At 34.6% G+C, this 13,801-nt stretch overlaps 3 protein-coding genes across 4 annotated transcripts; 2 read left to right on the top strand and 1 right to left on the bottom strand.

Moving 5' to 3' along the window:
- Positions 1-1,378: 1,378 nt before the first annotated feature.
- Positions 1,379-1,916, bottom strand: LOC103863622 (late embryogenesis abundant protein 2). Its single transcript, NM_001301951.1, has 3 exons — positions 1,869-1,916; positions 1,559-1,759; positions 1,379-1,459 (listed from the first exon to the last, which is right to left on the bottom strand). The coding sequence occupies exons 1-3, from the start codon at positions 1,914-1,916 to the stop codon at positions 1,379-1,381; spliced, it is 330 nt and encodes a 109-aa protein (NP_001288880.1).
- Positions 1,917-8,887: 6,971 nt separating this feature from the next.
- On the top strand, positions 8,888-10,377 carry LOC103863621 (probable transcription factor At1g61730). 2 transcript variants are annotated; one of them, XM_009141367.3, is made up of 2 exons: positions 8,897-9,831; positions 9,868-10,377. In XM_009141367.3, exons 1-2 carry the CDS (start codon positions 9,153-9,155, stop codon positions 10,149-10,151), a joined length of 963 nt encoding a protein of 320 aa, XP_009139615.1. In that variant the 5' UTR covers positions 8,897-9,152; the 3' UTR covers positions 10,152-10,377. The 2 variants fall into 2 exon arrangements, with proteins under 2 accessions (XP_009139614.1, XP_009139615.1); XM_009141366.3 differs by having other exon boundaries at positions 8,888-10,377.
- Positions 10,378-10,629: 252 nt separating this feature from the next.
- On the top strand, positions 10,630-13,587 carry LOC103863620 (dirigent protein 18). Its single transcript, XM_033290751.1, has one exon. It carries the CDS (start codon positions 12,766-12,768, stop codon positions 13,498-13,500), a length of 735 nt encoding a protein of 244 aa, XP_033146642.1. The 5' UTR covers positions 10,630-12,765; the 3' UTR covers positions 13,501-13,587.
- Positions 13,588-13,801: the final 214 nt, after the last annotated feature.

Raw genomic sequence — 13,801 nt, 5'->3', positions numbered from 1 at the left:
ATTCACTTACCGCTAGTTAATTTGGAAGTAATAAGCTCTAATTAACACTTCAACTGCTTTGGTAATCCTGTTGTTAGTTTTATGCATTTTTGACATCAGAAAGGTATTTATTACTCAAACAAGAAGTGGTATGAAAATCCAGACCAGAAAAGAACAACCGACAAAAACTAAAGTAATACAAAAAGCTCATGCAGTCTTGGCTAAAAAGTATGTTATTTGGTTATGCACTCTTGGTATGTGTGTGATGTTGAAATCTTGGAATCTTTCTTGTAGGTATGATATATCATTGAAATGACATCTTTGCAGTTCGTTTCAGAGTGCTGACATGTCAGTGTTCAAGCATATCCTCCATAAACCAAATAAGTGCATCCAATTCTGAATGTAAAGGTTACAATTGTCTCTCTTGGTTTCTCAAACCTAGGAGTTGTTCATCTTCAGACACATCTACCATACCCAACCATATCCACTGTAATGTGAGTCTGAAGTTTACTATCCATCTACAAATATGCTGCAAGCATAAGGCCATGCATGTTCTTTGTTTGGATTTGTGGATGGGCATCTTCAGAGTTCTGTGAGTTTGCATCAATCCATGCATGACATTCACTTTCAGTATGTATTACTAGCTCCAACAGATCGCTTGTGCATCCTCTGAACAATTTATCATTACGTACTTTCCAGAGATACCAATTTATCCATGGATAAAGCTTTTTGTCTAATTATGTGTCTTCTATTTCGTTCTTCCTCCACTCCCGCGCCGGTGGGAATGAGATTCAAACCCAGAATATATAATCCATGGATAAGGGTTTATATCTAAGTATCCATATACCATCTGCCATATCACATGACACATTTTTTTGTGGAGCATTAATTTTCCAAGTAAAGGCTTGAAACTTTGTGATACTTTGATTTGATACCATTACTTCAGGTTCACGACTGAAAATATTCTTTGCAACCCAATATCCTTATTTAACCGTATGTATTCCACTTTTTGTATAGCTCTAACTATACTTCTCATCTCTATTGGAATGGCTTACTGCCAAACTCCGAATGAAGGATAAATTATCTTGAGCAACCAAGTTTTCCAGTATTTCTACGTCCCACTCTTTTAGCGAACTATGGATAACTCCATTCATTGTTAGGGATTGTTATATAATGATGAACTACTGGTGCATTAGTTTGTCACATTTCTTTCAAATAGAAATTGGGGTGTAATATCACCCCAAATTATTATATATATAGATCTCATATCTTATGATCACGAAACCTTTCAAAAATATATTTATTACAAACATAATTTAGAGAAATAAAAAATTGCTAGACACCAGAAATAGCCATGAATAAATAAATAGTTATTTGAGAAGTACGAATACTCATTTCCTCATTTCTTCTCGTTCATGCCAAGGCTATTCTTAACACCATCGAAAGCACCCTGAGCCATGTTCTTTACAGATTCACCGGTCTGCTCTCCAATTAATTGAAATATCATTTTAGTTGTAAAGTTATATTTTTGCTTCAATAATTATATAAATACATATAGTAATGTAATTATGCAGTATACCTGACCGAGAAAACCAGCGGTTTGTTCCTGGCCATGTTGAGCTGATTCTCGGGTAGAATGAGATGCATCTGCAGACTTGCTTTGTGTTGATTGTGTCAAATTGGCAGTCTTGTCACGTGCTGATAGCGCTACATCTGCGGTCTTGTCACATGCTGACTGTGCAGTCTGCTTGGCAGACTCAGTCCACTGCTCAGCCTTCTCCTGCATTATCCAACAAATGTTATGTACATCAAGTATATTTAGAATTTCTCAAAATAATTATTCGATATGGTTTGAAATTAATGAAAATGATTAAGATCATAAAACGGACTTGAGCATGGCCTCTGGTTTGTCCAGCATTGAATGATTGTTGAGACATGATTGGTGATTCAAAGAAGAAAAAAGGATATGAAGTATATTAGAGAGTGAGTTCTATCAGTTTTGATTGAAAGATTGAGTTGATACGGACTATATTTATAGTATTTTTTTAATTTTGATTTTTTTTTTTGAAAATTAAGGATGTGTGGTGGATAAACATTTTTCTGTAACTTGATTGATGTCAGTTTAGAGAACTTTGGGGGTAGCCATATGTGTTTTGTAACATCTTTTGACTCTTTCTTTCTTTTTTTCACATACATGAAAAGAAAAATCAGAATTTCCCGTTTTCCCAAAATAGAGAATAAACGTGGAAAATTAAAAAGACATTATAAAGTAAACAAATTTATTTTGGGATGAACGGGTTACGGTTTTACCATAAAAGTTGATGGTGAACACTAAAAGAAAGTAGTCTTCTTTTTTTTTCCCGAAGTTGGAAGAGTTTTATGAATTTTTTTTACTGCAAGTTAATAATTGTAGTTATCAAAGTTTCAAAAAAAAAGTTAATAATTGTAGTTGCTAGTACATATCGGTTCAAATCAAAATAACCAATTCTTCACAATACTTCTTTTAAATAAATATTAAGTTAAGATAAGCGATTGATTTATTTCGAAATAATAATTAAAAGTGGGTTCTGATCCGCGCAGTTACGTGGATTATTTTTATTTATAATTTCTGTTTTCAATTAAAATTTAATGATGTAATGATATTTTGAAAATTTTGATGTAAAATTTTGTTGTTATTCTTGAGTAAATTAGATTATTTACATGAATCATGAAACAATGCATAACTTATGTATAGGAAGAAGTGTTGGATGAATTTAAACCAAGTGTAGATGAAGCTTTCCACGGAAGATGGTGTGTTCGTGGCTGGGGAAGGAAGACGACACCTGCTGAGGAGTGAGTTTCGATCCAAGCTAGATATCCCTTTTATGAGGACATGAATAGGTTTAGAGATTCCTGAATGCAATATGGTGTTTTTCTCTCCTCAAAGAAAGTACGTAGATTATCGCTTGAAAGATAATGAGACAAATAAGATAGAGTTTAGCTCTCGCAAACACCAGATAAACTCAATCTAGCTCTTGTATATCACAAATCTGAAGTATAAAGTACATATTACATTCTTGGATTTAACAATCAGATTTAATCCAGACGATACACTCCTCAAGTCTAAAGACTAAGCTAAATCCAAAAGATGATTAAAAATGAAGTAACAATCTGCTTTAATACTAAAGTCTGTAACAAACACTTTAAACCAATAAGAAAGCTTTAATCCACCAGCTCAGCTTTTTTATTATTTTTTTCTTTTTTCTACGGTCAACTATGTTGAAGAAGGAGTCTGCTTCTTCCTGATAAGTAGCTTATCAAAATAATCTTGAATTTTGAGTTTGTTGAAAAACGTCGCAACCAAATTTCACTGTCCGCGAGATGAGTAGGCGGAGATAGTGATATGTGGGTGAAGAAACTGGACCATACATCCCTGGAGTAGGTACACTCAAAGAAAAAGTGCTTATTTTTTTCAGATGAAGAACCACATAAGAGACAATCAGGGGCATTTATCTCCAATAACGGAGACCATCTTGGGTTGTAACTGGTCCCTCATGATTATCCATGTCATAAAAGCATGTTTAGGCACTATTTTCTTGAACTAAACTGAACTATGCAACGGAAACACAGTCGGGGGAGGATTAAATGACTTCCACGTCTTCTTAAAAGATAAATTTGAAGGGACGTCGTTGATGTCGTTTTTCCAAAAGAATACATTGGAGGCCTCATTTGAAGTTGGAGGTTGGTCAGAGCTTCTCTTAGGAGACGGTTCATTTTGCATCTTCCACGAGGAAGAGACCAATGCTTATTTGAAGTATTTTGTGAGACAGTAGCCTAAATGGGGATACTAGTGACCATCGGCCCAATTGGTCCGGTAAGCTGAACAAGAGGGCATGTAGCCATCCAATTATCATGCTATAAAACGATTTGATTACCTGATTCAACTTGGCATTGAATTCGTGTTCTTGCCAAGGGTGTGACTGGTATTTATTGGAGTAAAATGGAAAAAATAAAAAGGTGAAATTGGAGGTAAGAGAAATGTCAAATCGAGAGTAAAACCAGCACAATTTTTTCTTTCATCATAAACCATAAGGGAAAAGAATGAGTTTTTTTACTCTATTTGTATAGTAACGAGCGTAAAAGAAGTTAAAAACTTTTTCACCTGACTGGCGTAATAAAAGGTGAAACAAGAGAAATTTGTTTTCACTCATATTATCTCCCTAACTGTGACATCCAGTCACAATCCAAGTCTTGAAGCTTAACCAACTGTTTCCAAATCTAACTCCATGAGCAGGTAAAATCTGATGTCCAAATAAACATTTTCTCCAATAATATTCTTCTTAATCCAGGCCACCCACAAAAAGCGCTCATGTGCAAATAGCATTCAATTTTAATTTCAACCCAGACACAATTTTGATATCTTTTTAAGTCTTCGGATACCTAGACCACCTGATGAAGTACAAGTGCAAACTGAATCCAAGGCCACTTTGGCCCCTCTAGCTGAGCCCGAATCTCCTCTCCCGAGAAAGACATTGCAAATTTGTTCTAACTCATTAATGCAAGCATTTGTTAAAGGGAAAACGGATGCCCGTAAGTTTATAATGCTATGGATAACTGAGTTTAACAACTGTAGCCTTCCCGCAAAGGATAGGTGACACAGTTAAACCTGGCATCCGCCCGCGAACCTTATCAAGGAGAGGCTGATAGTCAATAGGTCGAAGCTTATGAGGCAAGTCTCTTAGATTGTGAGAGAAGCTAAATCTTTAAGTCGGACGCCAGCAGTCTAGAAATAACCTTGTAGACAATGTTACATAAGGATATTGGGCGAAATTCAGTGAGACAGCACCTTGGACCTTGGGTATCAGAGATATGACTGTTGCATTGACCTGACGCGAAAGAATTCCAGTGTTGAAAAAGTACTGAACTGCATCAATGAGATCTTTTCCCACCAGATTCGGAGTCGACAAAAAAATCAGAGGTAAAACCATTTGGACACAGTGCCTTGTTGTGAGGGAGAGAGAATACAACCGCCTTAATTTCTTCATCTGAAGGAAAAGTAGAAAGAGATGAAACCTGAGCGGGATCTCATTTGAATGAATGAATTTATTTGATTTGATCCAACGTGAGGGGTGAGGGGACCAAGCTTTCGGTTCCCAGTAGGTTTTGATAATAGTTTAGTGCCATCTACTTCATGAGAAAGGAATTTGTTATTCGCTGATTCCGAGAGTCCAGCAAGAAATAAATGATGTTTCTTGACAGATTTGCCAAGATGAACCTACAGAAGAAGATTGTATTCGAGTTTCCTTCACTTAACCATCTGATATGTGATTTCTGGCGAAGAAAATACTCCTCAGCTGAAGAGAGGAAGAGCCGGCATACTTTTATTTTTATTTCCTCCTCAAATAGCTCAGGCGATGGAGTAGACATAACCCTAACTAGTACCGCTTGCAAAAAGGCTCCCTTGTTCTCCTCTGAATGTCACTAAAATGATTTCTATTTAACACCTTCCATCATTCCTTTGCAGCTCGAAGAATTTGATATAATGAGAATAAGGGATCAGATGGGATAATTTCATGAAGCCAAGCCTCTGCCATCATCTCAATGTACTGCGGATGAAAGGCAAAGAAAGATTAATAAAATAACCAAGACTTCCTTCTTTGAACAACTGATGCCAAGGAGATTAGACATGGATAGTGATCAGAGCTTCCAGGTGCATCGAAGTATGCATTTTTTTTGGTAATCTATTTAGACATAATTAATTTATCAGGAATTTATATACCAAGCTTTCGGGCTTTGGGAGATGTAAGGCTCCTGTTTGTCCAAGTAAACTGACAGCCTCTGCTTGCTAAATCAAAAATTCTGGAGGTATCGAGGCAATCTTGTAGATCCAAAAGGCCTTCAATCGAGATGGGAGAAGGAGACAAGGAGTAGGCTTCAGACATAGATAAAATCTGATTAAAATCCCCTAAGAATATCCATGGGGAAGATTGAAATAAAGAAGATGTGAGATCCCACAACTCCCTTCTCTCAGTCAACAAATTTCTTGCATAAACAAAACCCATTGTAATAGAGGTGTTGGTTACCAGAAATAATACACCACATACCATAATCTGATCTGTCTTAACATAAGTTTGATTATATATTTGTATTGGTAGACAATTAGCAAGCATTATGCTTCTAATTAACCAATACCATTTTTTAAAAAACTTTTAGAAAAACATTTACAAGATGTTAATTTGCATATACTATATATATATATATATATAAATTAAAAGAAATAATTATTTATAATTTATTTATTTAATAATATGAAAATTATGTTTATATCCAAAAATTAACTTTATACTTTTAAAAATAAAATTTATAATGAAAATATATATTTTTAAAGGTAATAAAATTTCACACTGAAAATATAATATAATTTATATGATTATATATGATTCATTATTTTAAGAAGAAAAATATATAATAATTATATATATACATATATATATATATATATTATATAAGTATATCTATATTATTTAGGAAAATAAATCGTATACTATATATTATTGTTTATGATAATTTAATATATAAATAATTTATTAGTCTACCAACAACCTTATTAAATATTTAAATAAGAACATACACTTTTTTCATACCACTTTTTATAACATATTTCGATTGTTTTATCATCAGCTTTACCGATCAAAGCTTTAGAAGGTGAGCTTTGCCCATGTAAATATTCTTTTACTTGAGAATTATTTAAAGTGTATAATTTAAGCACAAATATTATTAATATATTCTTATCCTTTTTAAGATTTTGGTTGAACTAATATCGTTAGCTTACTAATATAAAACTCACCTTTAGCTCATAAGTATATTCTCTGTTTTTAGATTATTTAAGAATTATACTAGAAAATATATAAGAATTTGTATAGTCGTTAGAATATATTAGAATAATATATAGTACATAAGATTTTGTTGGAAGTAATTTTTCATTTACTTACAAAAAATATATAAAATGTATATAAAATGTTAAAAAATAAACCCCTGATTAATCTTTGATTGTTTGTTAACTCACTAGACACATCTCTTCTGTCCGGTTTACACCTATCGCAATTCTGAACATGGCTAATATATATATATATATATATATATGTAAATGTATGTGTGATGAAAAAGTGTTGTTTTTTGTCAAATAGTGGTAAAACAACGAACAAAAAACTACTATGCAGAACAATGTCAATTACAATTTTACTAATAAAATATTTATGGTATATGTATAGTGCATTAATTCTATAATTATAATTTTATAATTAACAAGTCTCTATATCTTCTTATAATTTGATTTAATAAAAAAAAATTAAAAAAATAAATAAATCACAAATCATAATCTAGTTCATAATTAATTGTCACTAGAGTTGTCCCGTTTGTTCGCGCGGATGTTTGTTTTACCTTTTATATTGATCAAATTTGTTTTATATGATTATTATTATATATTTTTAGCATTTACAAAATATTAATATTTGTTTAATGTGACATTTTGAACATAATAATTATATAGCTTATATGCAATTATTTTATTTACTGATTTGAACCATTATTTACTAATTATTACATATATTTATGTTATTGAATTTTGATATTGGTTATATAAATAAGCGTAAAATAACACATATAAAAATAATTTCACTATTTACATGTGGCATTTACATTTTTAGTTATATGTAATAAATAATAACGAATATCCTAAAATAAATAAACCCTTTTTCAAAAAAAAATCCTATAATAACTTCAAACACCATTTTCTTCCAATAGGGTTTTATATTTAGGGGGTTGCGTTTGAAGAAGGTTTAGAGTTTAGAATATTGTTGTTATTTTATCATTTAAAAAAAATACTAATATGGGTAAATCTCCAAAATAGCATTTTTCTAAGTTTATGTCACAAAAATAGTCCTCAAAAACTAAAATGACCGAAATAGCATTTTATCTTTTTGAAATTTTTTTTTTTTTTTCAAAATTTGAAATCTTATCCCCAAAACCCCACTTCCCAACTCTAAACTCTAAACCCTAAACCCTAAACTCTAAACCCTAAACCCTAAATTCTAAACCCCACCCCTTAACTCTAAACTCTAATGTCTAAATTAATTTACCATTGGGGTATGAGTGTATATTTATCAATTTTGATAAAACATTAAGTGCTATTTTGATCATTTCTCTACTAATATTCATGACACTAATATTAGTAGAGGTTATATTTGTGATAAAAAATTTTTTAGTGCTATCCTAATCATTTTCTCTACTAATATTCATGACACTAATATTAAAAAATTTATTATTACTTTGTAAATAGAGAAAAAGACTAAGATAGCACTAAACCAAGTTTTTGTTCCCAAAGTAGCACTAAAGGCTCAAAGTCACAAAAATAGGTTTCATTAAAGAGGTATATACACTTATACCTTTTGGTTTAATTAATCCAAATCTTAGAGTTTAGAGTTAAAGGGTAGAGTTTTGGAATTAGGATTTAAAATTTTATAAAAAAATGAATACTAAAATAAAAAATAAAAATTTTAAAAACAGTTTCAAAAAGTATTTTTAAATTATAAAAAGAAAATTTGAAAAAAAAAATAAAAAAAAATTTCAAAAAAAAAATTTCCAAAAAAAATTATAAAAATTTCGAATCTGAAAACATATAATCTGAAACTATAAAAAAATTTCTTTTTTTCATTTTTATTTTATTTATTTTTATTTATTTTTGTTTGTTTATTTAATTTTAAACCAAGAGTATTAAGGATATTTTACCCTTTAATGAATGTCATTTTTGTGACTTTCTCCTTCTAGTGCCATTTTTGAGACATAAATTTCAAAATGTGCTATTATTGACAATTGCCCTTGTAAATATAATAAAACTGCGATTATGAATTAAAAAGCAAAAGAAATTTGAACTATGTATAAAATAAGTTAAAAAAATAGTAAATAAAAATCAACAAATTTGACATGGCTTCAGTTTGAATTCAGGAAATGTATAATCAATTCTAATTTTTCCAAGTTCCAGTAGAGAAAAAAAAATGTGAAATAAATGCGATTTTTATTATTAAAACGGGCCAAAATTGCAGAGGAGGCGAATAACCTTTTTTCCATTATATAAAGATTTCTTCACTGGACTCTCTCTCTCTCCTAAACCCTGAAGCTTTCCTCGGAATCTCCAAATGACGAAGAAGAAGCTCACCCCTTTGGAAGATCCACCGACGGCATCTTCAACCGACGACGATCAAGTCGAGGCCTTGTCCGGAGACGATGAAAAAGAACAGATCTCCGACGATTCTTCGCCTGACGATCTCACGAATCCAGTCGCCATCCCGTCCGCGAAGAGATCCAAATCTGAGAAGCCGATCGCCGTCACCGAACCCAAGGCGGTGAAGAAGCGGCCGATCGAAACGACCTCCGTTAGTGCGAAACGGGCCAGAACTGCAGAGGAGGCGAAGAAACCGTCGTCGTTTCAGAGGCTGTGGAGCGAGGAAGATGAGGTCTCTTTGCTTCAAGGTATGATCGATTTCAAAGCTGATTCGGGGAAGAGTCCGTACGAAGACATGGATAGGTTTTACGAACTCGCCAGCAAGTCGATTAGCTTCGAGGCTAGTAAGATCCAGTTCGTGGATAAGATTAGGTCTTTGAAGAGGAAGTATATGGGGAAAGCCAAGCACGGTGCTGAGTCCTTGACTAAAGCTCATGATATTGACTGTTTGAAATTGGCCACCTGTATTTGGGGATTGGCTCTCGATTCTAATTCTAGTGCGAAGAAGCTTGGTAAAGAAGAAGAAGAAGTTGTGGCTCCTGAATCTGCTAATGGTGACAAAGTAGAAGAAGATAGGGAGGTGTTGGTTAGTGGTGACAATGGAGGAGAAGATAGGCGAGTGTTGGCTGGTGGTGAAAAGGATAAGGAAGTGTTGATTAATGGAGGAGGAGCTTCCAAGTGTCATGGTGTGAGAGCAGATGACTGGTTTGAGGACTCGTTTCTTGTAGGATCTATTGCAGGTTTAGGTGTGAGTGAACAGTTTGTGAAACAGAAATGGAGCATGGTGACAGTGGAGACGAAGAAGAGGATGGAAAAGAAGTGGAAGTTGTTGCAGGCCAAAGAAATGGAACTGGTGCTGCACAAGACTGACTTTATGCGTGAGATAGGCTCTGTGATTGCTGAAGCATCTTAAGAAGAAGAAGCTATTAGGTATATAATGGTTTATCGGTTAGAACAGAAACGGAGCAGGGTTGCTATGTCTCTTTTGTTGTGTAATTTAGGACTTCCGTTGTCTTCCTACTTAAGTTTCTGGTTTGCTAGTTGATCTTGTGAACTCTTTTTTTGGATTGTTGCTTGCTTATGTACACGTAAGCCAACATTAAGATCTCGAGGTCTGTCTTAAACAGATTTTACAGGCCTTTGATTCTCTTAAAAAAAAACTTTAGCCAGGTGATATCATCGTCTCTGTGTCTCCATTAAGAGTCTCTCAAAGACTTCATCCATGAGTATGTTGCCGTTATCCTGTATTCTTCATAGTCTGGAGGACTACGAGCTCTCTCAGTATTTCTCTATTCATGATCTCGTATGCAAAGAAGAAACAAACACACTGAAAAAACATTCAAGAAACAGCAAAACAAAACATATACATACATAGCTTGCATGTTATTAACATGTGCTATTTAAGGAGGTTAAAGTTAAACCAAGGGATTGATCTGAGAGAGAGATTATAAGAGTTCCGGGTTAGATCCGATAAAGATTGGGTAGGGTCGTACAATTTCTCCATGGAGACTCCTAATTCTTATGGCAGCTGGTAGGAGCTCCCTATGGATATCTTGAGATTTCTTTAGTCTTAAGCGAGTAGAAGAGAAGAAGAGGATCAATCTTCCACCTCTAGAGTCAATTAAGGTTTCTTGTATCTTCTAAGAAGCAAAGACGAGCAAACAACACTCACCGAAGAGAAGAAGAGGATAAATCTTCCACTTCTAGAGTCAATTAAGTCTGACATTTTTAGTCTTAAGCGAGTAGGAGAGAAGGACTTCAACGAGAGAGTAGTTGGTGGTTTCCCAGAGAAAGGGTTTAGCCAAAGGGTGAAAGATCTGAGAGGGCTTTTGTGGATGGACGAAAGGAATGAAGAATACACTGTTGCTTGATTTTTTGACAAGGGTGCTGAATACATAGCATTTTGCAAGAACGGGGAAGATTGTTACCGTACCATTCCAACACGGATTGGTGTTCACTTTACCTCTCAAGGCATATCTGATATGGTACTCCGGGGTGACTTTCTTTACGTCTACACCACTCGTCCATACGTTCGACTTCTGGATTTGTCTGGGCATGAAGGTTTCATGCAAGTGACCAAGAGGAGCTTTATATTACCATTTCACCCAGCTTTTACTCCGAGTTCTGAGGAAATCACATATGCAAGTAGGTTAAAGGTTAGCTATAACATTGCTGTTACACGATCCGGAGATGTTTTGTTGGTTAAGAGCATGGTTTTTAAGGCAACCACCTCTGAAATGATGATGTTCCACTTCTACGAGACAGATCGAACCAAACTCCATCTACTTCACCCGTCATGACCGTGTCCGTAACTATGTCCAGGAACCTTCATGCCCGGACATCTGTGTTTTCAATCTGACAACAAAGAAATCACACGCTTCCCCATCCTCTCCTACTTCAATCCCAAGGATGCACTATGGTTTCTTAAAATATAATGTAAAGCGTGTCTTGTATTGATCAACCACGATGGGTATATATACAAATAGGAATGTATCAGATGGATGAAGGTAGTAGGGTGATAGGTCCGTGAGCGTAGAAGTAGGAGTAGGGTTAGGGATATTAGTAGAAGTAGAAGTAGAATGATCCGTAGCCATCGTTTTGATGGTTGACGTTGAAGGATAGTAGAAAAATTAGGTCTTAGAGATCTTTGGCTCTGATACCATAAAATATAATGTAAAGCGTGTCTTGTATTGATCAACCACGATGGGTATATATACAAATAGGAATGGCATAATCTAGCTAGGAATAGGAAACTATAGATTAGCCTAAATCCCTAAGATATGGGAATTGTACATTATTATCATTATCCCTTTATTTCTCCCTTGTTAATTTGCTTCTCTGGAATTTCCAGGTTGTGTTATGTTTTTTCCTTCTCTAATCTACCTTGCAGCAATGATGACCCTCCAACGCTTCCCATGGTTTCTCACTGGCTCTTGATTTGTTTCTTTCTTTTCATTTTGGTGTCCTTGAGAGACTTCCTTGCTTAATTGGAGGTCATTAAAGCACCAAATTAGTTAGTTGTTAACTTGTAATAATTCATATAAAATCGGATTGGTGAAGTTGTCTTCAGAGAATTTCATGCCTTTTGAGTTATTGATTATAGTCCGGTTTATACCTATCTGAACTATAGTCCAGATTATAGTTTCCTCTTGTTGTCAAAAATAAATAAATAATAACTGTAGTTTGCCTTTGGATCATATAGGCTCATTGCTTTTCATGCCATTAAGCTAATCAACAATTATATATCTAAAACCTAAACCACCCAAATCTGATTCACTTGTCTAACATTAATTATAAAATACTCATTATAAAATAACCATTTGATGGACTAAAACAATAAACCATAAGAGAGTCTCTAGCTATAAATTAACTTCTCCATTTCAACTACTTCACAAGCCTCGAAATGTAACAACTTCACAATCTCTTTTCTCCTTATTTATAAACCTGCATTCAAATCTCAAATAACACAAATCTGTACTGCAAAACAAAAGAAAAGAGTTATCCAAAAAAAAAAAGCATTCTCCAAAATGACCAAACGTTCACCATTCTCACTTTTAACATCAATCGTTCTCATAGTTGCTCTTTTTTCTGCAACAATTGCACTCGATCCTGCCCCTGAAGACCCGATATTCGAATTGTACATGCATGACATACTTGGTGGAAGCAGTCCAACGGCAAGACCCATTACTGGTTTGCTTGGAAACATTTACAACGGCCAAGTTCCATTTGCTAAGCAGATCGGTTTCGTTCCACCGGAAAACGGTGTAGCTATACCAAATGCAAACGGTGCAATGCCGACGGTTAATGGTATCAACGGAATTCCTCTAGGCACCGGTTTATCCGGTACAGCGTTTTCAGGTCAGAATCTAAATGGGATTCAGACACAACTGGGACCTGATGGTCTGAGTCTTGGCTTTGGAACGATCACTGTGATTGACGACATAATCACATCCGGTCCTGACTTGGGTTCTCAGCCACTTGGTAAAGCTCAGGGGGTTTATGTTGCAAGCTCAGCAGACGGAAGCACACAGATGATGGCTTTCACTGCTATGCTTGAAGGTGGAGAGTACAATGATAATCTCAACTTCTATGGAATCTATAGGATCGGAAGCGCCATGTCCCATCTGTCTGTGACTGGAGGAACCGGAAGGTTTAAGAACGCTTGCGGGTTTGCAGAGGTTAGGCCCTTGATTCCTTCGGGGCAACACTTTGTTGATGGAGCAGAGATGCTGCTGAGGATCATTGTCCATCTTAAATACTGAAACTTATGTTCAAAACTTGCAACTGAATGTTTATTAAATGTGTGATTCAATTTGCGAAATGAGAATGTTTTCTTGTGATGGACACAACTCAAAACAAGACTTGAATTTTATATGATTTGATACAGCATACATCCTAATATGAACTATTTATAGGAGCTAGAAACCAAAAGTACAATCAGATGGTCTGTATTTATTGCAGACATGCTTTGGTCAGAGAAAGAACTAAGCATAAGAATACTGTAAGGCCTCTGATGTGCCCAACCAAACATTGGTCGCTTAGCCGCTACTTCTCCTATAGGGT

The sequence above is a fragment of the Brassica rapa genome, chromosome A04, assembly GCF_000309985.2.
Source record: "Brassica rapa cultivar Chiifu-401-42 chromosome A04, CAAS_Brap_v3.01, whole genome shotgun sequence".
In the NCBI taxonomy this organism is placed as follows: domain Eukaryota; kingdom Viridiplantae; phylum Streptophyta; class Magnoliopsida; order Brassicales; family Brassicaceae; genus Brassica; species Brassica rapa.
This window is presented reverse-complemented; position numbering and strand designations above follow the sequence as displayed.

Excerpts from the sequence above, each read along its gene's own strand:
- LOC103863622 (NM_001301951.1), bottom strand. The coding sequence starts at position 1,916 with ATGTCTCAACAATCATTCAATGCTGGACAAACCAGAGGCCATGCTCAA. Across the intron at positions 1,760-1,868 it reads AAACCAGAGGCCATGCTCAA|GAGAAGGCTGAGCAGTGGAC; the intron begins GTCCGTTTTATG and ends TGGATAATGCAG. Across the intron at positions 1,460-1,558 it reads CCGCTGGTTTTCTCGGTCAG|ACCGGTGAATCTGTAAAGAA; the intron begins GTATACTGCATA and ends ATTGGAGAGCAG.
- LOC103863620 (XM_033290751.1), top strand. The coding sequence starts at position 12,766 with ATGACCAAACGTTCACCATTCTCACTTTTAACATCAATCGTTCTCATA.
- LOC103863621 (XM_009141366.3), top strand. The coding sequence starts at position 9,153 with ATGACGAAGAAGAAGCTCACCCCTTTGGAAGATCCACCGACGGCATCT.